Below are 27,297 nucleotides of genomic sequence, written 5' to 3' on the forward strand. Positions count from 1 at the left end.
AATCCCAGAGAACGGATAAGCTTATTTACTGACTTTTAAATCCAACTATTTGTGGTTAAGTATTTCTTTTAAGTTTATTAATTAGTGTCATAAGAAGGCTTACATTAACACTGCAATGAAGTACTGTGAAAATCCCCCGGTCGCCACACTCTGGCGCCTGTTTTAGTATGGCTAATGCACCTAACCAGCACGTCTTTTGGACTGTGGGAAGAAACCGGAGTACCCGGAGGAAGCCCACGCAGACATGGGCAGAACATGCAGACTCAGCACAGACAGTGATCCAAGCTGGGAATCGAACCCAAGTCCCTGCTGTTGTGAGGCAGGAGTGCTGATCACTGTGCCACCCAGATTTGTCTTTCATTAAATCAAAAGGCAAATTTCTCATGCCTTTATGAATAAATCATTGAAACAATAGCAGTTGTGTGTTATGTGCCATTGTATTCATTGTGGATTTTATTTTAAAAACAGGGCTGTTTAAGTCATTTGACTCCCGGCAGACTGGTGAGGTGACAATGAATGTGATGCAGGTAAGAAATTACGCTTCAATCAACACTTTGTCTGAATTTAACTCTGGGATAGGCACTTCCAGTTTTTATTGCAGATCCTTATATACGGCCACACACATCTATACCAGGATGAATGCCCCTTTTCTATGTCATGACATACCTCTATATGATAATTAAAATTTATTTTCTCTTCTTTCTTATTGAGAACTTAATTTTTAACTTCTCCCTGTCCTCTAGCCTGTGTTTTTTAGCCTCAATCTCTGCCACTTCTCTTAAGGTTTTTGCACCCTGTTGAGTTTCTGCATTTTGTGCAGGCACATGGAGCCTTTCTCTTCAGCTCCAAGTCCTGCTGGTTATGTGGATAGGCCTGACCAGTGTAAAAAGTCTGAACCATGCACATGTGGCTTTTTCCCAACTGGCACATGTGCGGCAAGCCCACCAGTTGTGAACCACTGCCCCAAACACTGAAACAACATGAGGCCATTTACATGTACATGGGAATGGAAACGACATAAAACGCATGTCCAAAAATCCATGGAGTTAACATTCCATGCGAATGTTGGGATATACTCGTAACAGGTTTATTTGGAGTGCTGCTCCTTCATCAGGTGAGTGACTCACCTGATGAAGGAGCAGTGCTCTGAAAGTTCGTGATTCCAAAATAAACCTGTTGGACTTTAAACTGGTGTTGTGAGAGTTCTTACTGTGCCCACTCCAGTCCAACACTGGCATATCCACATCAGGGATATACTTGACCATGGCATCACCAAGTGGCAAAAGAAGTCATTTTATTTGAGTAGCAGATTCCAACAAAATCTGTCTCCCAACTGCACAGTTTATTTCCAGTCAGATACTTCATCCTCTGAAATCAATTTTGCAACATAACTTTTTAAAAAAATTCTACTATATTTGCACTTTTCATTTGGCGCCCTGTCTTTAATTAATGTTGGTTTAACAATTTATCCAAAAGACAAGATACCCAACAGTGCAGCAAACTTCAGTATTAGAGAGTCAGCCTAGATTTTGTACTTAAGTCTCTGTGCTGTGAGACTTGAACCTATACCCTGCTTACTCACTGAGCCACAGAATTAACATGACATGAGATCTCATTGTCATGGGCAGTGACACCATTTTCAATTACAGCTAAGGTGAGAAAGGTTTCACAAAGCTATTTATTATGTTGCTGTTTCCTTAAGATTCCCTTTTCAAGAAGATTACTGATCATTCTGTGAAAAAAACAGCCAATCTTGTCAGGTGACCGAGTTGAATTCTGTCACTACTTTACTTTCTCCCTCTTGGGGGATTGCATGAGGTGGGAGTTCTTTTCAGTCACTATCACTAACCACCACCTCCACCACCCCCCCAAATCCCCATCTCAACCAACAGCAGGATCCCAATATACAGGAACTATGCTATGTGCCATTGCATTTTTATTGCTCTGTTGCATAGATGATATTCTTTCCATACTGTATCCAGTCAGTTCCCCAGTTTTATTCATCAGCGCCCTACTCCTGTGCCGAGTCAGTGTACGGTTCTTGTACCCACCGTCCTCCTTCTCTGGGACAGTATTGACAAAAAGTAGAACAGTTTGAGTCAGGGAATGCACAGTGGTTAGCATTTCTGTCTTACAGTGCCAGGGACCCAGATTCAATTCCTGTCTTGGGGACTGACCTTTTCCCTGCGCTTGCATGGGTTTCTTCTAGGTGCTCCAGTTTCCTCTCACAGTCCGAAAGACGTGATTAGGTACGTTGGCCAGGCTAAGTTCTCCCTCAGTGTACCCGAACAGGTGCCAGAGTGTGGTGACTAGGGGACTTTCACGGTAGCTTCATTGTAGTGTTAATGTCAGCCTACTTATAACACTCATAAATAAACTTTTAAAAAAATGCCCTCTCCTCAATATCTGGCTTTTCTTAACTTTGTTAATTTCAGCTGCTGATATTTTACATGGTGGATACAAAAATTAGGACCTATTTCATTCTGTTTAACCCATGTTGCTGTGTTTGTTTAAACAGTGGCTCCACATGACCTTGAGCATTTGAAGATGGAATTGGAGATCCTTGCACTTCGTGCACTCTGCCATCACAAAGATCGTGATTTCAGCATTATCAGGGGTACTTTATGTAACAGAATGAGGTCTTATTGTTTACTTTGTATTGTACTTGAGTATGTCTGCTTGTCCTTGCTGTAAGTGTTTTGGAGAACATTCCTATTACTTGATGATGTTACTTTAGGGATTTATTTGCTCTATTCCTCCATTCTGAGACCAACATTTACATGTATTCCACATGTATTTTGTGTTCTGAGACTAGAACAGTTCATACCATCATTGCATCCTCCATGAGATGAGGGAAAAAAAACAGGTCATTGAATCTCATCCCTTGCATCTAAACTCCCCTGACTTTTACATTAAATCTTCCACTGAAGCTCATCTAACTAGTACATTAATTGATTCTTCTAATACCTTCATCAAAACCCATCCCTCTGGTATATTAACACTGTCTTTGAACTCCAAGGATCAGGAATATGGAATCTCCCATTGCATCCATCCCGCCAGAATATCAGCTCTGCCATTGAGGCCCTCCACTTTTAGGCTGTGGAATACACCTCCAGGCTCAGCGGTTTGGACAGAAACTGCTAATACTCAAGATTATATTGGATGATGGAAAAGTGTACAAAGGAATATGGACACTGGTTGGGCAAATATGATTATAATTGTTTTGTTAGGTGGAGAAACACGATGCAGATACTTCTTTCCTGCATTGTACTTTCCCATTCAGTCCATCAATTTTGTAGTTTCCTCTCCTTGAAAGTCATCCATCTAGTACTTTAACTCACCAATTAAAGGCTGCCCACAAGTATATTAACTCACCCGCTGATGGCAATTTTTTTTCCTGAATTATTTTCCCCATTTTTCACTCTAGCTAAGAATATGGATCATTTTATCACTGCCATCTCACCAAAAACCAAGATAACCATGTTGAAAGTTTGAAGGAAGAAACCATTTTCATGTGGCTGAGTTGAATAGCATTGATGCATTTAAGAGGAAGCTAGATAAGTACATGAAAGAAATAGATAATATATTGATACGGTTGGATGAAATAAGGTGAGTGGCGGTCCATTGGGCATAAACAGTAGTACAGTACATACACAGCTGTTCAACACTCTTTAACACTATTTGGGTAATTCTTTGTCGTTTGAGGGCTTTTTAATTCAAAGAATTTAGCCTTTCAATGGCAAATTTGGACCGATGCATCAACATGGTTTTTTAAGTTGAGAATCACAGTTTAGTTGTTAGGATAAGCGTACACAAGGACTGCGTTGGTGCTGTACGTCTTATAACATTCACTGGACACACAACTTGGTTTCTGTTTAATTGACCTCAAGTATTTGTGAAGGTCTAGTAGATCTCATGGCTTGCAACACCTGCTGTGTATCTCACCAAATTCAGTTTATACTGTCACAATACTCAGAACAAAATGAGGAGTTCAAAAACCATGATATTTATTTAAAAGATGAAAGCTGATCACACCATCTTATGTCGAAGAGGAAATTTCCATCAGGAGAACTATAATATGCCTTTAAACCATTTGATGCGAGACTGCATTTAGCTGCACACTGCCATAAACTGCAAGACCAGTATAGTACATGAAGGGAAAAAATGAAAATTCTCTTTATAAATAATGAGAAGACCTGAAGAATTTTAATGGATAATCTAAATACATCCATTCCTTTCTATCTCCCTCGCATCTCACCCAACATATTCTCACTTAATCTAATCACAGGGTGATGCTTCCCTGACTCAGACTGTTCCAGTTTGTGTCAATACTGGTCCTGACTGAGCCAGCACTGTCCCAGTATGATTAGACTGGCTCAGACTATGCCAGTACTCTTCCTGTAGGTATCAGGTACTGTCCCACTGTCTATCAGTGCTGTGCCAATACTGCACTATTCTTGTAGTACATCAGTGATGGCTTGAAAATAATTAATATATATTACAATCATCAAACATTATGAATTGATAGTCTCTCTCTAACCTGTTTGTTTCTCACATTTCCTTGTGCAATGTTTGTTCCACTGTTTTACTACAAGATGTTACTGAATTGCCAGTTAAATCCAATAAAAAAAATCAACTTCCATTCACCCAAAGATGTGAAAGAGCTTCCATGTCATTTTTAACCTTTAGTTTCAATTCTACTCTGCATTTTATATTGTTTAAATCAATTTTATATTGATGATGTGGAGATAATGGAAATAAAGTCTACGGCCAGTGCCATGTTTGTTTCCTGCATCTACATTGCTCACATTTCAATTATTTCCCAATAAAGGACTCCTGCAACATTTTCTCAATATTGCGGGTGGGATGTAAGATCAGGGGCCATTAATATGATAGTCACTGTTAAAAATATAGAACACAAAAGAGAAAATGCTGAAGAATCTCAGCAGATCTGTCAGCAGCTGTAAGGAGAGAGAAGAGCTGATGTTTTGAGTCCAGATGACCCTTTGTCAAAGCATTTCCTCTTTTGGTTTCAGATTCCAAAATGCACAGTAATTTGTTTTTATTAAAAATATAGAGTTCAGGGAAAATCTCTGTACCCAAGGATAGAACATAGAATGAAAACATAAAATGGTGGAGATATTCAGCAGGAGTTTTATAGAGAGAAACAAAGTTAACATTCCAGTTCTGAAATGTAATAGTTTTCAGCAAGAAGAGGGTGGTGCTTAGAAGTATGAAAGGGATGGTATGCAATAGGGAAAGATTAAATGACAAAAGATTTCATGGTCTGAAGGTTGCGGGAAAGGAAAGAAACAATGTGTCTAGAAGAGGTGTAAATGACAGTATCCCAAACCACTGCCATTTGAAAGGAAATAAGAGAAACAAGGAGGGGATGAAAATGAAGTAAAAGTAATCAAAATGGGACAGGAATAACGTTCTGAACTTGTCGAGTCTAGAATGCCTTAAAGTGCCTAGCTGAAAGATGAGGTACTGGTTGTCAAGACTGATGCATTCACTAAGTTGGAACACTGCAGAGGAGTGGGATCAAGGTGAACAATCAAAATAACATGCAATAAGAAGCTTGGGGTTATGTTTTTGGACTGAACAGGCATTCTACAAAGCAGTCATCCAATCTGCATTTTCTCAAGAGAAGACATTGTGAGCAGCAAATACAGTGAACGAAATTGAAAATACAAGTACGTTGCTATTTCTCCTCGAGAATATTTGTAGAATGTTGAACTTGCTACTGCATGGAGTGGTTGGAGAAACTATTATAGGTACGTTAAAGAAGAAACTCTTCTTTAAGATATGATGATATGAAAAGATGGGATTAGACTCGTGGAGCAGAAACAATGGCACAGACCAGCTGAGCTAAAAGGCCCGTATCAGTGCTAACTATGTAACCTCTCCTTTCCACTCCCGATTTGGTGCAAGGTACAACCTATGGCTGGGTTTTCCAATCTGCCTTCATATAGTTGACATGGTGATTGTTGGCACCCATGAAGGTAATTGTTAAATTTCTGGGGCTCCTTGTTTGTCAGATATTTGTAAATCCCAGCTCTCTCAATCACTGGAAAGGCTTTTGCTTGCCCAGAGAGCTGGGAAAAATACTGCAGCATTCTTCACCCTTTCTGGATCGCAGCTGGTATTTCAATCCTTTGCTTCCACTGACCTACTTAATCTTCAAAGAACTGCTGAATAATGTGGCTTATGTCTTTAACTGCCAAACCAAGTTCGCAAAAACCCAGCTTGCAGGTGCAGCAGGTGGTCAGGAAGGCGAATGGGATGCTGGCCTTCATCACGAAGGGGATTGAATATAAAAGTAGGGAGGTCTTGCTGCGGCTGTATAGGGCATTGGTGAGGCCGCAGCTGGAGTAGTGTGTGCAGTTTTGGGCGCTGTACTTACGCAAGGATATTTTGGCCTTGAAGGGAGTGCAGAGGAGGTTTACTAGGCTGATGCCAGAGTTGAGGAGGTTGAGCTATGAGGAGAGGCTGAATAAATTAGGCTTGTACTCGTTAGAGTTTAGAAGAATGAGGGGAGATCTCATTGAGACGTATAAGATGATGAATGGGATGGATAGGATAGAGGTGGAGAGACTCTTCCCGCTCAGAAAGGATAGTAGGACTAGGGGGCACAGCCTCAAGATAAAGGGGGGGCGGTTTAGAACGGAGTTGAGGAGGAACTTCTTCACTCAAAGGGTGGTGAATTTCTGCCCGTTGAAGTGGTGGAGGCTACCTCGCTAAATATTTTTAAGACGCGGGTTGATGGGTTTTTGATAAGAGAGGGGATTAAGGGTTATGGGGAGAGGGCGGGAATGTGGACCTGAGCCACGACAGATCAGCCATGATCTTATTGAATGGCGGGGCAGGCTCGAGGGGCTAGTTGGCCTACTCCTGCTCCTATTTCTTATGTTCTTATGTAAACAGAAACAAAACAAGTGACTAATAGCAGGAATATATAATTTTAATGGTAGCTCTTCAGGCATTTGCACTTAGTTGTGTAGTCAGAACTCCTGCATCCATGATCGTAAAACGAGAGCTCCTAGGTCACCAACTGTTGCAATTACCAGCCTGGACTCAAGATTTTCCTCGTTGTCAGTCAGGACTAGTAAAGTTGAAAGTTCACTTCCATTTCTTTATGGACAAATTACATTGTTTAGATTGGTTGCAGCAGGCTGCATTTCTTTATTGGATCTTCCAGACTATAACGTGTCTTCTGGAGCCTTTACACTGCTCTGACTCAGCTGACATGGTTCCCTTCGGTTTTGTTGGGACTAGATGACGTCTTCTGATTGTACCATTTGTTTCTTCATTGTTTGAACAGCAGTGTATTTTGTGAGCACTCGTTTTGCTAGTTCCAGTTTTGATGACATCACTTTCAAGTAGCGGCAGAAATTGCAGTGTAAAATGATTCATTCAAAAATACTCAAATCGTTAATTGCAGAACTAGATGCACATCAAAAAGTTTGCAGCAGTGTCATTTTATTGAAGGCAGGTCTTTACACAAACAGTAAAATGTATTTGGAGAGTTATAGTACAAATATTTAATTTTATATAAAATCTATAATAAAAATACTGTACTCATTGGAGTACATCTCAATTTATTTTAGAGAGGGAAAATGGAAAGTTATTGATGCTTCAAGTGCTGAGTTTGAACATCTAACTGCTACAGACAAATGGTGGTTAACAAATCAACAATTCATTGTACTGAACTATCAAGTATGCAGAAAAAATTGATTTTAGAAGAATGTTTGTTTATCTGATTGGCCATTCTTTCAGCTTGCGCTTGGTTTATATACCACTAAGATTCTCCATCCTTCTCTTTATCGGCTTGATATAAAAATAGTTCAGCATTGAGTGATCTCTAATCACCAGATTCCATTTTGTAATCATCTTGCACAATTGGTTACTTATCCAAAGACATAATTTAAAATCCTCAATTCAGTTTCCAATCAATCAAAAAAAAAAGAATATGCATTAGCTTTGACCTCTAGTTAGTCGTACCATTCTGCCCTGGTGGAAAGATAACTGATATAGTTCCTTCTAAGCAAATATCTCAAATAAGGTAGCTCTGGAGTGTTTTTTTTTGCTAAGCTAAGAGTGGAGATAAAGAAAAGGCAAAAGGACATTCTTCCCATTTCCACGCACAATGACAAGTGTGCCAAAGGCAGGATTCTAAGGCCATAAATTTCAGGTCCGTTTGAAGTACCAACATGGAGGGTCAGACATTCATTCTTAGTTAAAGAGAACTTCGTAAACCCAATAAGTAGCAAATGCATAGGTAAAAATAAAATGTTCAAATCAAACATTTCTTGAAAGGATGTTGGTCTACTGAGGGCCAAGCTAAAGAGACACATTCACTGAACCACAAAAATATCAAGCTGATTTGTCTAAAGTTTTGTTCCCAATTAAATCAAACTACCCAAGTTAATTTAATTATTTTGGCCTATCTGAACACAAACTAAATGGAATAAACAAGAACTGGTGGACCATACTATTACGTTAGGATAACTGGAGAAAAATTAAGATAAGAACGAACAACAGCATTTCAATGGATCTAAGCGGCAATTGTGGAAAGACAACGATGAAGTTTTTCCATTTGCTCTACATGCCTTCAAGCATGGAGATCAAGGTATTGGATCACTCCCAAACTTGCATACAATCCAGGTGAACCATTTGTAGCCATGCCAAATAAGATCAGTGGCAACACTATAGCACATTGGTGTCAGTCTAGGATTTTTTTGTACCCAGAAGAATCATTCATGTTTAACTGTTCTTGTAGCCAACATCGTTTTCTGCAGGATGACAGATCCAGTAAATCCTCGGGCTTATTCTGGAGTAGTGAAGTGGTGCAACAATTTAAAAGCTGCAGGAACAAATGGTGGGATGTCTTCTACAGAAGCATTTGACTTATTTTAAAACCAGAAGCTGGCATCAGTTCACTGCTATATGGATTTCTAACCTTTTAATGAAAAACGGGCACAGCACGTTGTTGATTTGCACAATTGACATTAAGGATCCAATCAGCAATTAAAGTAAAAATGTACAAAATCACCCTCTCTATCATGGAGTAAGATTTTCTTCAGTATTTAAACTGAGAAATAAACAGAAATCAATAGATAAATCAAACATTTGCTATGTGGGAAACAACAAAAAGATCTGACAGGAGTAAAAGTAAAGAACTAAAAATTAGCCATCTTATACAGATGGGGAGAAATCAGATGCCTGCCCAGGTAGGTGTGTCGAATGCCATCCTGTCCCTTAGAATAACACATTGTACCTACATGTGCTAACTAAATAAACAGAATTAGGATTGCAACTAGTGACTATTTATTAAAATATTCTGAGATTGTTTTTATGGATTGTACAACGTGCGAATACAATCCAACCAGGTCACAAAGTGTGCATGAAATGCAGTGGGTTTAACTGCTTTACTAACATTACTGTGCTCAAGTTTTTTGGCATTTTCAAGATTTTTTTGTACTTTATGGAGCAACTTCATATAAATAAGGGATTGAGGCAACACAGAGATAAGATGGAGAGAGGAAAGGGCAAGGTAGAGTGTAAAATAAAGAGGCACAAAAAAGTAAAGAAAATAAACAAAATTGAAATGAATAAGAACAATATAGAGAAAAGGAGAACATAATTTCAACTTCTCATTGTGCCCGTAGCTTGCATTTTAAGAATGTGTTTTACGGTGCTCATTAGAAATTAACCCATTACAAAAATAAGAGGGAATCCCATCATCAAAATGCAACTAAAATATTAATTCAAAGAATTCTGATTAATGCTTACTTGCAATTCTCTTTGGAAGTGAACACAATTGACTCACCTGAATGAAGTTTGGGAATGCCTGATGTTGAAGCATCCCAACAGTTGTATTTATACAGTTATAACAGATAGTCATCAGTAATCCTTGCTTCAACATCAGCTATAAATATTAACTCATACTGGCAGATTCAAACATTTGCAGAACGTATTAAATATAACAATTCTAACAAAAATAAACTTACATAGGTAAAGAAAAACAAAATGTTAGAATTAAACAGAATTCTTTGCTCTGATTTGTTTTTTTTAAAACATAGATTCCACATCTTTACTTTGGTTTCTCAATATCCCCTGTTTAAATAAAAACATTTGAGTAGGAAAAGAAAGATGGACAGAGGTAAGGATTTGACAGCAAATCACTGTTAAATAGGGCACTGTAGGCAACAATTTTTGGCCTGAGGTTTAAGAAGTCAATCTTCTATCTTACCTGAGTGAACTCAATAGTATTTAGCTGGTACTAACTAAATGCATTTCACATGGATTAATAGGAACCAAACTCTGCAATCCATTTCTCATACTTCTCGAGGTCTGCAGCAGAAACAGACTTAGAAACTTTTTTTAAGGCCATTCCAAAATCTTCCATGGTTGTCGGCATTTGCAACTCATCTCTGGAGATGTTTCTTATTTCCTCAGGAGTAAGTCCTTGAATGCGACGTCGCATGGCCATCATGGAGGCATCCCTGCAAAAAAAACAAAAACTGAATATAATTATAGAGAGCAAGAGTGGGATATGAGCACAGGAAAAGGCTATGACTCCCGAGAATGAAGTTTCGATAAACAAGTGGTAGCAAAATAATTTTACCTGCCCACTCCACCTTCACATCTAATATCAATGCAAAGAGCCTTTGAATTTCTCCATTTGTAATGTCAAGAATTTGGGGAAGTTAGAGATTAACAGTCGGACTTGAGATGAAAACATACCAGGCAAGTAACAAAACTAGCAGGCGTCTAGAGATGTGATTTACCCAGTAACTAGATTAGCAAGCATTCAGAGTACTTGAGGTATGAATTGCTGTATCAATAAAATATTGTTTATCAGAGATCAGTGGAGCTATACAATGGATGATTTCTAAATGCAAGGAATTTGAGAGATAGATATCTTAATCCATAGTGTAGCAAATAAAAGCAACTAAATGGTATAATTGCTAGCACCCTCTTTGGGAAGCAGTGTAATTTTACATCCAACAGCCCAAGAGGCTAGTTTTCCAATTAATAGGCAGGCAGGCCAGAATCTTCAGAGAGGCCAGTTCCATCTCTGAGCAAAGCCTGTTCCATCTAATATTTAAAGCCATGGCTGATTGCAGATATTCTCTTACAGAAGATGCAGTTTCATGTCTTCAATGATTCAGCAAAATTAGTTTCCAGATCTGGTCATTTAAGAATGTCACAGAAACTAGAGATGAGAATACACTTGTAATGTTTAGATTATTTCTACTGAATTGGGGAAAAGATTAAGAATAAATTTGATCCAGCTGTTTTAATATACAAAATTCTGATAGGAGAAATTAGGGAAAGATTATTTCCAGTTCTTGGAGTCAATAAAGTGGGGTCATCAATTCAAAATGATCACTGAAAGTTGGAAGAGAGGTTTGCTGTCTATTTCCATTTCTGAAATCTTTAAGACTTTAATGTACTAGATAAATGCAAGGTGTGTATCTATAGGAACAGGGTCCATGTAAATAAATTATATTTAAATACAAGGTACGAGCATGGAGGGGAGTGTTCATAGAATATTACAGTGCAGTACAGGCCCTTCAGGTCTCAATGTTGTGCCGACCTGTGAAACCAATCTAAAGCCCATCTAACCTACACTATTTCAATACCATCCAAATGTTTATCCAATGACCATTTAAACGCCCTTAATGTTGGTGAGTCCACTACGGATACAGGCATGGCATTCCACACCCTTACTAATCTCTGAGTAAAGAACCTACCTCTGACATCTGTCCTATAACTATCACCCCTCATTTTAAAGCTATGTCCCTTCGTGCTAGCCATCTCCATCCAAGGAAAAAGGCTCTCACTGTCCACCCTATCTAATCCTCTGATCATCTTATATGCCTCTATTAAGTCACTTCTTAACCTTCTTCTCTCTCACAAAAACAGCCTCAAGTCTCTCAAGCTTTCCTCATAAGACCTTCCCACCATACCAGGCAACATCCTGGTAAATCTCTTCTGCACCCTTTCCAATGCTTCTACATTCTTCCTATAATGTGGCAACCAGAACTGTACACAATATTCCAAGTGCAGCCGCACCAGAGTTTTGTATAGCTGCAACATGAAACTCAATCCCTCTACCAATAAAAGCTGACACAACGCATGTCTTCTTTACAACCTTATCAACCTGGGTGCCAGCTTTCAGAGATCTATGCACATGGACACTGACATCTTTCTGCTCATCCACACTACCAAGTATCTTACCATTAGCCCAGTACTCCGTATTCCTTTTACTCCTTTCAAAGCGAATCACTTCACACTTTTCTGCATTAAACTCCATTTGCCATCTCTCAGCCCAGCTCTGTAGCTTATCTATGCCCCTCTGTAACCTGCAACATCCTTTCGCACTGTCCACAGCTCCACCATCTTTACTGTCATCCGCAAATTTACTAACCCATCCTTCTATGCCCTCATCCAGATCATTTATAAAAATTGCAAACAGCTGTGGCCCCAGAACAGATCCTTGTGATACACCACTAGTAACTGAACTCCAGGATGAACATTTCCCATCAACCACCACCCTGTCTTCTTACAGCTAGCCAATTTCTGATCCAAACTACTAAATCACCCTCAATCCCTTGCCTCCATATCTTCTGCAATAGCTTACCATGGGGAACCTTATCAAACGCTATACTGAAATCCATATACACCACATCAACTGCTTTACCCTTATCTACCTCTTTGGTCACATTCTCAAAAAACTCAATGAGATTTGTGAGGCAAGACCTACCCTTCACAAAACCATGTTGACTATCCCTAATCAAATTATTCCTTTCAAAAGGAATATAAATCCTATCTCTTATAATCCTAAGCAATTGACTGAGTATGGAAGATAGTATGAGCATCAGTGCAGAATAAATAGATTGGGGGGGGGGGGAGAGGATAATAACTGGAAGAAAAAAGCTTGCATTTCACATCTCAAGCTATTCCAATGCTGCTCAAAACTGGCAGAGTCATTGTCGTTCTGCAAGTGAAAGTGAGTCCAATTTGCACACCCCAAGACTCCACAAACAGCAAGTGAAATGTGAGCAGTTGGTCTTTTTTTGCATATTCTCTGCAGCACTTACCATCTCACAAAGCTCATCTCTGAGATAATAAATGTCTTTGGTTTTCATGTAATTTTTAAGGTATCAATTTATTTTTTGCTGTAGGACTGAGGTTAAGAAAGCATCAAGAGATTAGAATCCAGTACTTTACGCCGGAACAAACCTGCAAACGTTGGTAATGTCTGCTCCGGAATACCCTTCCATTTGTTCGGCTATTTTTTTGAGATCTACATCATCTGCCACCTCCAATTCTCGGAGGTTTATACGCAGCAGCTCCTCTCTGCCTGTTGCTGAAATAAAAATTGAATTTGTATTCAACTTGTTTTGATATATATTGCCAGACAAGCACTATTACATACAAATGGTGACACCTAATGGGGCCTTTATTCAATCCTAGAGCCAAGTGTGTTAAAGTACTGAATTTACACTGTAAAAATATCAATATTTTCCTGCTGCTTCTTTTCATTGCTTTACATTGATTATAGATTATGTAAACAGCATTAATCAGGATTCACTCCGTAGTCTTAAGTAAAACAGGAATAAGATTTAGATGATAGTATTTGACGACAAATGTAATAAAGAATCTACAACTCCTTAGAATCAAAAATATTTTATGTTAAATTATGATTCCTTCCCTCTACAAATTTTGAATGCAACATCCATAAAGCTGAATAATAATCTAGTCACAACTTCCAACAAAGATTAGAATGGCCAAGCTTATATTGTACATACAGGCTTCAATTTTTATACATCTCACCAACTGGTTGCATTAACACTTCAGCATAACTAAACAATCAATACCTGAAGGTAAAGGAATGTAAATTCGTTTTTCTAGACGCCTCCTTAGAGCTTCATCAATATCCCATGGGAAATTTGTAGCTGCTAGAACCATTACCATCTTGGAAGGATCGTCACTTTCTGATGCACCCCCAACACCTAATAGAGGGAAATAAACAAGTAACTCATTTCATATAACCAGTAAATGACATCAAATTGAAACTTCCACATCATTTCAAGTTCAATTTGATTTATGTTGCAGAGAACCAATAAAGAAAATGGGAGAAAGAACAGAATCAAAATAAGAGTTATAACTAAAAAGAGAAACAAAGTAAATAAAGCTAAATAAATTAAGTGATAGTCATTTGGTGGTTCATTCCTCACAGCAATGCTCTGACCAATCAGGGTCAAACTGCCTGGTTTAAATTTCTTAATATTTAACTGTTAGTTATTTGGTGCATTTCCCATGGCAATGTTTCTACTAATCAGAGTCTATTTGCCAATCATAGAAGCCGACAGTGTAGAAGGAGGCCATTCAGCCCATCGAGTCTGCACTGACTACAATCCCATCCAGGCCCTATCCCCATAACCCCATGCATTCACCCTGGCTAGCCCTCTTGACACTAAAAGGCAAGTTTAGCACGGCCAATCCATCTAACCTGCATATCTTTGGACTCTGGGAGGAAACCGGAGCACCTGGAGAAAACCCACGCAAACACAGGGAGAATGTACAAACTCTTCACAGATAGTGAGTGGCCTTAGCCACGAATCGAACCCAGGTCCCCGGCGCTGTGAGATAGCAGTGCTAACTGCTGTGCCACCATTCTGCCCATAAATCAATCAGCACATTCTTTTCATACAGTACAAATTGCAGTTTTCCCCTTATATCAGTACACCTCTGAAGCATCCCGAGTGCAAGACGAAAGGCTTTGACATGTCTTTCTTTCAGTAATTGTCCCCTGCCAGTTCTGCCACAATGTGGAGATACCAGCATTGGACTGGGGTAAACACAGTAAGAAGTCTCATAAAACCAGGTTAAAGTCCAACAAGTTTATTTGATGGTAAACCCACTAGCTTTTGGGGTTTGCCCTTTGTCAAGTGAGTGGAGAGTTCCACTCACCACTCAGCTGATGAAGGGACTTTAACCTGGTGTTGAGAGATTTCTTACTGAGTTCTGCCACATCCAGCATGATGCTATCAACAAATACTTCTTTCGCTCCCTTTTTGGCAAACAGAAGGGACTGATCCTACTGTGACACCTTGGTCCACTCCTTATTGCCAACACCCCCTCTTCTTCCTATGCAACAGCGACACCCACCTTTCTACCTCATCAATGTCCAAGCGTCTCAAATACTCTTTCCAGTGAAATAGCGATTAACTTGTACTTTTACTCATAATGCAGTCCTCTCCATTCTGGAGACCAAAGATAGGTTATTTACTTTGCAGAAAACCTCCACTTAGTCCACAAGTGTAATCCTGAGCTTCTGCTTGCTTGTCACTTTAATTTTCTGCCCCACATTCACTGCAAACACTCTGTTCTCAACCTCCTACAATGTTTCAAATTCAGCTCGGCATAAGTAAGAAACAGCACCTCAGCTTGTGATTAGGCCTTTGATAATGATCTGGAGGCAACGATGAATTCAATAATTTCAGATCATAACTTCTGACCTCATTTTTCAGATAACAATTGTCCATTTTTCCATTCCCACTTACACTCTGTCTCTAGACCTAAATGTTTACTTGTCCAAATACCAACTGTTTTTACTGTGTACTCTCATCCCTTTTGTATTTCAATCTCTCCTGTCTTCCACCCCAGACATTCCCTCTCCCATTCCCTGCTTCTGCACTTGCTTAAAACTGATAGCATTTCCACCTTTTTGCACCAATGAAAGGTCATTGACCTGAAACATTAACCATGTCTCTCTCCACAGCTGCTGCCTGACCTGCTAAGAATTTCCAGCATTTTCTGTTTTATTATTGCCAAGTTTCTGGTTTTAGTTAGGGCAACAGTTTCTGTGCCACAATTGGTCTCAGTTCACCTGGAGTGGGGCAACAAACAAAAAAGGATATGAACTAATTCAAAATCTCCTTTGGAAAGTGTTGACAATGTGAACGCTGAACAAAGGTAATGATATTCTCCATGGTTAAATAACCAGCTAACATTTGTGCAAGGTCCCATCACCAATAGAAGGGGGCACTTACCATCCATCTGAACAAGTAGCTCTGCCTTCACTCGTCTGCTAGCTTCATGCTCCTCAGCTGTCCCCCTACGACTACAAATGGAGTCAATTTCGTCAATGAAAATGGTTGTTGGGGCATAAAATCTGGCCTCGAAAACAAGAAACAGGAATGTACTGTTAGGTTACACCTCAGCATCACTTCCAGTAATTTCACACGATATCTTTTCAGATTACTTCAATCAGCAATGAAAAATCTTCAGTCATTTTAAGACAGCAATGAACAATGGTTTGAGTAGGGAAAGCCCAGATAATTTGTCAGAGGTAACATTTTATCACAATTCGGAATACCTTATCATAGAAGTTTACAGCATGGAAACGGGCTCCTTGGCCCAATTTGTTCATGCTGCCCCTTTTCTTTTAACCGCTAAGCTAGTCCCAATTGTCCGCATTTGGCCCATATCCCCTTATACCCATGTAACTGTCGAAATGCTTTTTAAGAGACAAAATCGTACCCACCTCTACTACCTCTGGCAGTTTGTTCCAGACAATCGCCACCCGGTGTGAAAAAGTGGCCCCTCTGGACCCATTTGTTTCTCCCCCCCCTCCTCACCTTAAACCTATGGCCTCTAGTTTTAGAGTCCCCTACCTTTGGGAAAAGATATTGACTATTGAGCTGATCTATGCCCCTCATTATTTTATAGACCTTTATAAGATCACCCCTAAGTATCCTATGCTCCAGGGAAAAAAGTCCCAGTCTATCCAGCCTCTCCTGAAAATTCAAAATCATCAAATCCCAGTAGCATCTTAGTAAATCTTTTCTGCATTCTTTCTAGTTTAATAACATCCTTTCTATAATAGGATGACCAGAATTGTACACAGTATTCCAAGTGTGACCATACCAATGTCTTGCACAGCTTCAACAAGACATCCTAAATCCTGCATTCTGACCAATGAAACCAAGCATCCCAATGCCTTCTTCACCACTCTGGCCACTTGTGACTCCACTTTCAAGGAGCTGTGTGAACCTGTACCCCTAGATCTCTTTATTCTATAACTCTCCCCAACATCCTACCATTAACTGAATAAGTCCTGCCCTGGTTCGATCTACCAAAATGCATCACATCTCAATTAAACTCCATCAGCCATTCATCAGCCCACTGGTCCAACTGAGTGAGATCCTGTTGCAATCCTAAATAACTTTTCTCATTGTCCACTATGCCACCAATCTTGGCGTCATCTACAAAATTACTAACCACGCCTCCAATATTCTCATCCAAATCAATAATATAAATAACAAATAACAGTAGATCCAGCACTGAGTCCTGAGGCACACCGCTGGTCACAGGCCTCCAGTTTGAAAAACAATCCTGTGTTTTCTGTCACCAAAACAATTTTGTATCCATTTGACTACCACACCCTGGATGCTGTGAGTTTAACCTTATGCAACAACCTACCATGCAGTATCTTGTCAAAGGCCTTGCTAAAATCCAAGTAAACAACATCAATTGCACTACCCTCATCTACTTTCTTGGTTACCCCTTCAAAAAGCGCAATCAAATTTGAGACATGATTTTCCACTCGACGCCATGCTGACTGTCTCTAATTAGTCCTTGCATCTCTAAATATCTGCAGATTGTGTCTCTCACAATACCTTCCAACAACTTACCTATTACAGATGTTAGGCGCTCAGGCCTGTAGCTTCCAGGCTTTTCCCTGCAGCTTCTAAACAAAGGCACATTTGCCACCTTCCAATCTTCAGGCACCTCACTTGTGGCTGTCGGAGATTCAAATATCTCTGCCAGGGGCCTTGCAATTTCCTCCCTAGCCTCCCACGTCCTGGGGGACACTTCTTCAGGTCCCAGGGATTAAGACTTCCTTCATTTCCTCAAGTTCTTGAACACCCATGCCTTTCTCAAAGTAAATACTGATTAGAAATATTCATTTAGGATCGCACCCATTTCTTGTGGATCTGCACATACATGACCTTGTTGATTCTTAAGAGGCCGTACTCTGTCCCTGGTTACTCATTTGCTCTTTATGTATGTATTTGTAGAAGCTCTTTGGATTGTCCTGTGCCTTATCTGCCAAAGCAATCTCGTGTCCCCTTTTTGCCCTTCTGATTTCTCCCTTAACTCTATACCCTCTATACTCTTCAAGAGATCCACTTGATCCCAGATGCCTATGGAGGTCATATGCCGCCTTCTTCTTGACCACGGCCTCCATACCCCAAGTCATCCAGGGTTTCCTACTTCTACCAACCTTACCCCTTCACTCTAAAGTTAAAGTCCTCTACTATTAGCCCCTACTTTTCATGGAGCTATCAGCATATTTGCTCTACAATTTCCCGCTATTTGGGGGCCTATAGTACAATCCTATCAAAGTGATTTCCCCCTTCTTATTTCTCAGTTCTGTCCATATAGGCTTAACTGGCAAACCCTCAGAAATAGCCCTTCTCAGTACTGCCGTAATGTTTTCCTTAATCAAAAACACAACTCTCTTGTTCTATCTTTCCTATATCATCTTTGCCACTTCAACATTTGTTAAGTTGTGTTTGGGAGCAGTGCATCCTGAGGCATTTTGTGCTTATTTGGGTATTTACAGTAAGGCATTAGCTAATGTAACTGGGGTTTATCTGCCCCTAGAAACCAGTGAAGCAGTTGAAAGGTGGTCATACCATAACATTAGCTCATTTCCTTAGAGGGAAGGCAGTTCTAGTTATGGAAGTTCTTATTCAACAGCTTTGTGCATCGTCAGTCAGTCCCTGCTGAGACCAAAGTATTGGTGTCCCACAAAAATCCTAGTGTAAGGAAGGGCACATTTGCAAGAGCCAGGAGCTATGGTTTGCTTTGTGTTGCTTTGGGAATAAGAAACTTTTCATTGGACATTGGGAGGAAAATGTACCGCCATGCCACAGAACAACGTGAGTCAACCGAGAGTTTTTATCAGTGTATTTGTATTTATTTGTAAATGTATTTATCAGAAGAACAGAACAACTCTCCAATAACAGTTCCATGTTTATTGAGGGTGTCAGGTGCCAGGACAGGAACTTTCCAAATTATGTAAAGTGATTAAGGATTAGGTCCTTTGGTTGACTTCTTTTTCGGCTCTTGCCTGTTCAGACAGTATTTTACTTCATCAACTATCTAAAGTTTTGTGCAGGAGTTAGCTAGGAGGAGACATTATTTTGAGATTTAGGGTCTGCTTCTTGAGCTACTTTCTCAAGCTGCAAGCTGAAAATTAACCTGCCATTAATCAATATCACGTGCTACATACAAATACCTACCATTTCAAACAGAAGACGGACAAGTTTCTCAGATTCTCCTCTATACTTAGAAGTAAGCGTTGATGAAGAAATATTGAAAAATGTTGTTCCGCATTCAGTCGCTACAGCTTTAGCCAGCATTGTTTTTCCAGTTCCTGGGGGGCCAACCATCAGTACTCCCTGTAAACAAGTGTATATATTCTCAAACTCTAATCCATGACGATAGTGTCTAATAACCAGAAGAGCATTACTTTCTCCTCCACCTATTCAAAGTCCAATTTATTTTGCTACGTGATGCAGTTAAATGGCACAAAAGAGTGCCAACAGTTGCAAAACAAAACAATTTTAGCAATGAAATCTCAAATTCAAGTCCAGAAGGGAGTCAATATAGCCCAGAGCAGACAAAAGTGGCCAGGTCTCTACACTGACCCAGCAAAATTTACTATCCCTATCTCAAATTTAGATTCAAACTGCAAAACTTGTTAAAGGTTTTCACCACAGATGAAACACGTTACCACAAGACGAGGAAAAAACAAATTCAACATGATGTAGGAGTTCTGGGATCGGAAAAGCAGTCACATGCAAAAGTTGAATACTGCTCCAACATATTGAGGGTTGTTCTCACACCTCTCTTGCATGTCTGGTCTGGACAAGGCACAAAAAAGAAGCCTGGTTATTTGATAAGCAAGCCAGTTCAATACCTCCAGCCATTAATTGTCCTTTCTCTTCATTGCATTCTTTTTTAAAAATAATTTTTAAATAATTGTCCTTCTGAAATTTTCTTGTTTGTTTCCTACTAAGCTTAAATATGCTGTCCTACACATCCTCCTCCTTTGCATCATTTGATTTAAGTCCAAATTCATGGAACCATGCGGCCAATATTGTGCTTACAGATCAAACTAAATACATAATATCAAAGTGACAATTATGCTGTTTTATTCAGAGCCTCAGATGAGGACCAAGGCGACCAGTATTATCAACAGGGCCAACAAGAAGAGCAACTTCTGGAGCATAAGTGGCACCCATGCTGATCACAGCTCCAAAATGAAGATCAAACATTTAAATTGCCAGCTGTAAAAGTAACCTAGCAACATAAATATTGTTAATAGTCCTGTGCTTAAGATCTCCCGCTTGAAAATTTAGGTGCTTCCCCAAGTTAAAATTCATCCAAAATTATAGTCTCAAATTTTGCAGATCTTACTCTGTTGAACAAACACAGTACCTAATATACTTAATATGCAGAATAAAGATGGTTTTATTTTCATTCATAATTGTGACCATAAGTAACCTAGTTGAGCTCAAAGAAAACTTTTCAACTACAAAAACACTCAAGATTGGTTTATTTGGCAAGATAGAACAATTAGTAGATTAAAAATGTCAGTTTAATTATATATAATTCTAATTTTACCTAGAAACTTCTAGACCATTTAATTCTTACTGGAGCCTTCTATACTTGATAGCATTCTTGGGGAAGAAGATGGAAGGGAATGTTATATGAAGTACAGTTTAGACCAATAAGGGGAGGCAGTGGTGTGATGGTACTGTCACTGGAGCAGCAATCCAGAGACCAAGAGTAACGCTCCGAGAACCTGGTTTCGAATCCCACCATGGCAGCAGGTGAAATTTGAATTCAATAAAAATCTGGAACTAAAAATCTAACGATGATCGCGAAACCATTGTCGATTGTTGTAAAAACCCATCATTCACTAATGTGCTTTAGGGAAGGAAATCTGCCGTCCTTACCTGGTCTGGCCTGCATGTGACTCCAGGTCCACAGCAATGTGTTTGACTCTTAACTGCCCCCTGAAATAGCCTAGCAAGCCTTTCAATTCAAGGACAATTAGAGATGGGCAACAAATGTTGCTGCAGTGATGCCCATATCCCATGAATGAATAAAAAAAATTTGAACGTGAAACATAAACATAGTGGTGGGTTTTTGATTTGCAGATGTGGAAAAAGCAAAGTTTAATTTGTGATTAACAATTAATCACTCAAGCATTAAGTCATATAAAATTATTAAGAATGCCATTGGTATTGTAATGCCTTGAGGAATTTTATTACAAGCTGTACTAGTTTATGTTCATTTTGTGTAATTTATCAGGGCTGCCGCACATGGAGTATGCAGTTTTGACCAGTCAACTTTCATAAGCACGTTGGTAGCTTACAAAAGGATAATAGGGTTAAGTATGGGACCAAGTTTTAAGCTTAAAAAGTAAAAGTTAAAAGTTGAGTGTGTCTGGATACTAATGTTAAGATTAACTTTTTATAGAGGTTTTACTTCATTATTCACTCTGGTTATATTGCTGTGTTAAGGTGAGCAAGTAAACCAGTAATAATTCCTGGCAGTACAAGATGCATTAACCCTGCCAAATGGCCTTGTAAACTTTTGCTATTCCATAATTTAAATGATGTTTGTCAATGGGGTAAGAATATAACCCAGAGACATCTGGATAACCTTTAACAGGACATGTTGAATATTAGCTTACTTTCCAAGGTCGTCTGATTCCTTTAAAGAAATCTGGCATCCACATGGGAAGAACTACTGCTTCTTCCAATAATTTCTTTGCTGTTGCCAAGTCTGCTATATCATCCCTAAACACAAAATAGACTGAGTTACTTGTTGATGCAGTATTTCACAATTGTTACTCTTGTTTACCTTTAGGACTAGAAGACAAAATTGGTCTTTGATAACATTGCACAAAAAAACAATTAAACAGATATAACTTTCATCTTTGACCTAGCTATTAAAAAAGGTCTCGATTCATTATTTCAAATCAGAAGTGGTTTATGAACAGTCTCAGTAATTATATCAGATCTAAAAAGAATCAGACAGTAATGATTTTACTTACCATCGAACATTTGGATTTTGTGATATTATGTCTCGCTCCAAAGCTTCTACTAAATCTCGATCATTTCCTGATCCATCAAATTTTTTTGGCTCACTTTCAGAGGAATCAATTGGTTTTATCTAGAGTAATTTAGACGAACATATTTGATTACTTCATAATTTCTGAGCGATTCTCTGGCTTTTAGACCATCACTGAAAAAAATTATTTGGCAAAAATCCAGAGCTCGATAAATTATTGGGAATATATTTTTATTCAAGTTTTCATAAAACAACAAAAGCAATTGCTATTAGAAACCTACATGGAGTAGGGCTGAATTGAGGGAACGGAATAAGCTTTCCCATCTTTAAGATATCTGTAATAACAAATATTTAGCAATAAAATGCATGTAAGAATATATTGTAGTTTGTGAATTATCAAATGAAGTGCAAGAAGATGTATGAAACACAAAATAAACTATAAAAGATCTGTAATAACCAATACAAATCTTAAAACTGTCAAAAGGGTCAGCTTAACATATTTGTTGCAATCTGGCCTTAGTCAGAACATTATAGATTCAAGCCCTACAAGAGGAATTTGAGCACAAATGATCCCATGAAACTACGTGAAGTATAAGGCAAACTTCTTGCCAAAATCCGCCCCCCCAACAAAAGCAGATTGACTGACTAGTCATCTAACAGCTGTTTGTCTGATCTTGCTAGGTGTATGTTGGTTGCTATTTTTACTTACGTAACAGTGATAGCACTTCAGATGAATTTCAAATTCTATTCTTACTTTAGAAAACCTCACCAAATACTGCATGTGTTATGTATATAGAAAATATGCATCAGGACTTGTATGCTTATGAAAAATAATGTACAGTAACATAATCTTTATAGATCATGTACCTAGTACTATTTGATTTTCTATACATTCCCCTGTAGCTTTACTAGACAAACTCTAATAGGAAAGTTGAGAATGTTAATGACAATCAGGGTTGCAGCTTATTATTCTGACAGCAAACACTTCTGTGGCAGAAATGTTAACTCATTTAGAAATACTTAAAGTACTAAAGACTCTCAGTCACAGCAATTTATTTTTTGTATTTTACTGAAGAATTACTTATTTGAATAGAATAAAATCTACCTTGTCTTCCTTTCCTTTGTTTTGATTTTCTTTCTTTTCCTTTCCTTTGTTTGCTCTGGTTCTGTCACTGTTACCTGCTCGGGGCACAGGACGGCTAGAACCTCTAACTGGAGCTCCGATACGGTCTTTCTGAGGAGCTCTGAGGTCATTGCAAGGAGTTGACTGTCGTTTTCTCGGATGTGGTGATGGTCTATGTTCAAGGAAATACTAGACTAAGTTAGATAATGATCTCTACAAGTGTTCAGCTGCATTTCATTGTATTTTTTGCATAGTTATAGACAAAGATAAATGATTTAGATCTAATTGTCATTACAGAGATACAGTTACAAGGTGACCACATCTGGAAAAGAAAGTAGGGCAGAATGGGAAAGGATCCTGATAATGAAGGAAGACAGAATGACATAAAGCACAAAAGAAAGGCCATGGTTCAGTATAGATGGGAAATTACAAGAAGTATGTTTGTAGGCCCCTTAATAATGGTTATACAATTGGACAGTACATTCAACGAGATATTACTGGAGTTTGGACCAAAGGCAACGTAATAACATTTTGGGGGTTTTCATACAGACTGGCCCAAACTGACAAAGGTGGTTTGGAAGAGTGTTTTTGAGATTCCTAGAGGCTTAAAGGGTTAATTACTCCTAATACCTTGCAGAACCAAATAGGGATAAAACTAAGTTAAATCTTGTATGAGCAATGGGAAGGGTTAATTAGTAATGTCATAGTAAAAGATCCCCAGGAAGTATTGATAATAAAATTGAATTCCACAGTAAGTTTGAAAACAAGAAACTTCAATTACAAACAAGAACCTTAAACAGATCCAATGACATAGGAATTGGGGACAACCGCCTAATGTTGATTGGATAGAGACTAATAGGTATGACAGTAAATAAACAATAGGAAACATTTAAAGAAACAATTCAAAATGCTCAAAGAAAATTAATTCCATTGAAAATCAAAAGTTCAGCTTTTGGACATTAGGATGGCATCAAAATAAAGGAATAAGTTTAAAAGTTTGCAAGAATTGATGTAATTCTGAATATTAAGTGTGTTTTAAAAACCAGCAAAAGTCGCCAAAAAGTTAATAAAATTTTAAAAATGGTGTGAGAATAAACTAGCCAGTAATGTAAATAGATCGTAAAAGCTTTTACAAGCATCTATAAAGGAAAAGGATAGTTTTCTGAGAAGCAAAGACAGGAGAAGTTATCATGCAGGATGATTTGATTTGTCACATGTATTAGTATACAGTGAAAAGTATTGTTTCTTGTACACTATGCAAAGCATACTATACATAGAGAAGGAAAAGAGCATGTAGAATGTAATGTTACAGTCATAGCTAGGGAAAGATCAATTTAATGCGGATATGGCAAACACAGTGAAAAAAATATTTTAAGTCTGCCTTCATGGTAGAAAATTCAAGTTATATACCATAATGGGTAACCTAAGGGCTAATAAAAGGGAAGAAATCAAAATAATTAGCAAACAAAAATCTGCAGAAAAAAAAGAGAGAAACTCAAAGGACTGCAGGTATAGCAAGCAACTAAGAAAGCAAACAGCATGTTGACTTTTACTTCAAAGGGATTGGACTGCAAGAATAGAAAAGTCTTGCTACAATTGTACAGGACTTTCAAGAGACCACACCTGGAAAGTTGTGCGCAATTTTGGTCTTCATATTTAAGGAAGGATATATTGCATTGGAGACAGAACAGCAAAAGTTCATTAGACTAGACCCTAGTATGAGAGAGTTATCCTATGATGAGAGGCTGAATAAATTGCATCAATATTCTTGGGAGTTTAGAAAAGGTAATTTTGTTAAAAATTTAAGATTATGAAGGGGTTGTTAAGGGAAGATACAAAAAAATTGCCCCAGTTGAGGAACCTAGATCAATGGGGCACAATTTCAGGATAGCGTCTGGGATGAGAAATTTCTTCAATCAAAGGGCTGAAATCTTTGGAATTCTCTACCCCAGAGGGCTGTGGGTCTGCCATCACTGAATACGTTTAAGGATGAGATAGACAGATTTTTCTTCCCGAGAATCAAGGGATATGAAAAATGAGTGCAATGAGTTAAGTCCAAAGTCAACCATGCTCATACTGAATGGTGGATTAAGCTGTCAGCCAAACAGTCTTCTCCTGTTCCTACTTCTTATGCATATCCTTCAGCAATAAAAGTTAACCATTTGCTGTTTTGAAGAATGTTCAAATTAACATATTTCAAACATACAAAACAAAACTTAGAATTCAAGGCTACTATTCTTGTCCACTCAGTGCAAGTACTTTCACCTTCCCTCAAAACATGTAAGAACACAACCATACATGAATTCTTTCAAGAATGAATTACCAATTTTAAAGGAGTTCTGATTACATGGATAATGCCCTCTCTTTGATACAGGGTATCAAAAGTCCTGTTTAAGGCATCCCTGTGAGATAACGTCAACTCTCCACCCAGAGGTTGAAAACTTTTTGCAAATGCGGATTCTACATCACACCTTTGACAGAACCAACCAGTGATAATTATAAATGGTGCATACCAGTGGAATTTGTTGTGAAATTTTCTGTCTGGTTGCCATGGAAAATGGGTCACCATGGTATATAAAAGTGTTTTGTAAATGACAGGAGACAGGTGAAGACTACAACTTTCATAATGTATGTTTTGCTCAATACAAATTTGTAGTTATAAACACAGGAGTTATGATTGTCTATCCAACTGAAGATTAAAGCTCTGGGTATAAAATATATACTTGCAAACTGCCAGCTCCAAGTGGAGAGGATCTCCAAGATCGTGCATATTGACACAGACACCAAGTTTCTACAAAGCGTTCCAACCATTATTTTGTAAATTGAGTTTGTGTCTTTATATACCCTGTTTGTGAACTGAAATCCCACTCACCTGACAAAAGAGCAAGTGCTCCGAAAGCTAGTGGCTTTTGCTATAAATAAACCTGTTGGACTTTAACGTGGTGTTGTGAGACTTCTTCCTGTATAAAATACAACACAAGCCCCCAGGATTCTAAGGAAAGGGGCAAGCATATGTGGGAGAAGGTTCTAAGTAGCATTCTTAACACATAATGGCAAATGTTATAAGTATATTTACATTTGCTCTAGAATTGTCATTTTTATTTGATATGGTACAAATCTTATTTCTCTATATTTAACAATTCTGTTAATATTGTTCATTGCTACTATCAGGATAGAAGAACTAAATAGATTTTGGCCTTTTTGACATGCATAATCGCATGCAATTGCAATCTCTAACAACACTTTGCAGCCAACATAATGTAAAATGCAAAGATTCTTCAATGCAAGGTTGTAGATCACAGTACACATAGGATATTACGTACTTGCGTTCTACAGGCACAGGCAATGACCAGACTTCTAAGTCACGTGCTGGTCCTTCATGTCGTACTGCCTGTAGGGGAGAACTATCATGTTTAAAGCCATCCAATGTTGCCATAATCTCTTTGACGTGCTGACATTCTTCAGTTATCTCTTGCCATACCTGTTGCGATACATAGCAAATGGAAGGTACTGATTTAGTTAAGGAGTTTGGATTTGTTAAACATACATATGTAAATCAGGGCTTGCCCGTTATCCTGATCAACATTCCACCCTCAACCACAAAAAAACTGACTTAACTGGTCATTTATCTCATTTACAGATTGTGGAGCACTGCTGTTTTATTGAAGATTAAGTGTACTCTGAAAAGTAATTGATTGGAGGTTAAACATTTAAGTATTTTTAGAATTGTAATATAACACTGGACAAAGCCAACTCTTTCTTTTTTACTAAACTTATAAAAAAGAGCTGTACAGAAATTGAGAATTTAGCATCAGTGGAACCACAGCACTAAGCAACAGGCATTCTTTTCTTCAGCAACATAAACTTATAAAAGCCAAAGAAAAAAATTGTAACATTATAAAGACATTTTTCAAGAAAATCCTGATAACAAACTTAAAGATCTTTAGTTATCTTTGATGTCTGGGTACCTTTGTTTGTATTTTGTTCAGAGGCATTCT

General features: G+C 38.4%; 2 protein-coding genes across 3 annotated transcripts in view; one reads left to right on the forward strand and one right to left on the reverse strand.

The window, feature by feature from the left end:
• Window positions 1-4,794, forward strand: part of capn9 (calpain 9) — a 66,365-nt gene extending 61,571 nt beyond the window's left edge. Inside the window, exons 19-20 of the mRNA XM_080191925.1 lie at window positions 469-527; window positions 2,519-4,794. Of these exons, the coding sequence (XP_080048051.1) occupies window positions 469-527; window positions 2,519-2,545 (86 nt within the window). The 3' untranslated portion in view covers window positions 2,546-4,794. The remainder of the gene's footprint in view (window positions 1-468; window positions 528-2,518) is intronic.
• A 2,160-nt stretch (window positions 4,795-6,954) lies between these two features.
• LOC145344790 (katanin p60 ATPase-containing subunit A1-like) overlaps window positions 6,955-27,297 on the reverse strand; it is a 29,091-nt gene continuing 8,748 nt past the window's right edge. For both annotated transcript variants that reach the window (XM_080191927.1, XM_080191928.1), the window contains exons 3-11: window positions 26,623-26,780; window positions 23,282-23,471; window positions 22,160-22,278; window positions 21,797-21,902; window positions 19,332-19,490; window positions 16,071-16,197; window positions 13,893-14,027; window positions 13,255-13,381; window positions 6,955-10,508 (exon numbers count right to left, since the gene is read on the reverse strand). In XM_080191927.1, coding sequence (XP_080048053.1) covers window positions 10,310-10,508; window positions 13,255-13,381; window positions 13,893-14,027; window positions 16,071-16,197; window positions 19,332-19,490; window positions 21,797-21,902; window positions 22,160-22,278; window positions 23,282-23,471; window positions 26,623-26,780 — 1,320 coding nt within the window. In that variant the 3' untranslated portion in view covers window positions 6,955-10,309. The remainder of the gene's footprint in view (window positions 10,509-13,254; window positions 13,382-13,892; window positions 14,028-16,070; window positions 16,198-19,331; window positions 19,491-21,796; window positions 21,903-22,159; window positions 22,279-23,281; window positions 23,472-26,622; window positions 26,781-27,297) is intronic.

The sequence above is a fragment of the Carcharhinus amblyrhynchos genome, chromosome 7, assembly GCF_965287045.1.
Source record: "Carcharhinus amblyrhynchos chromosome 7, sCarAmb.v2.hapA, whole genome shotgun sequence".
Taxonomy (NCBI): Eukaryota; Metazoa; Chordata; class Chondrichthyes; order Carcharhiniformes; family Carcharhinidae; genus Carcharhinus; species Carcharhinus amblyrhynchos.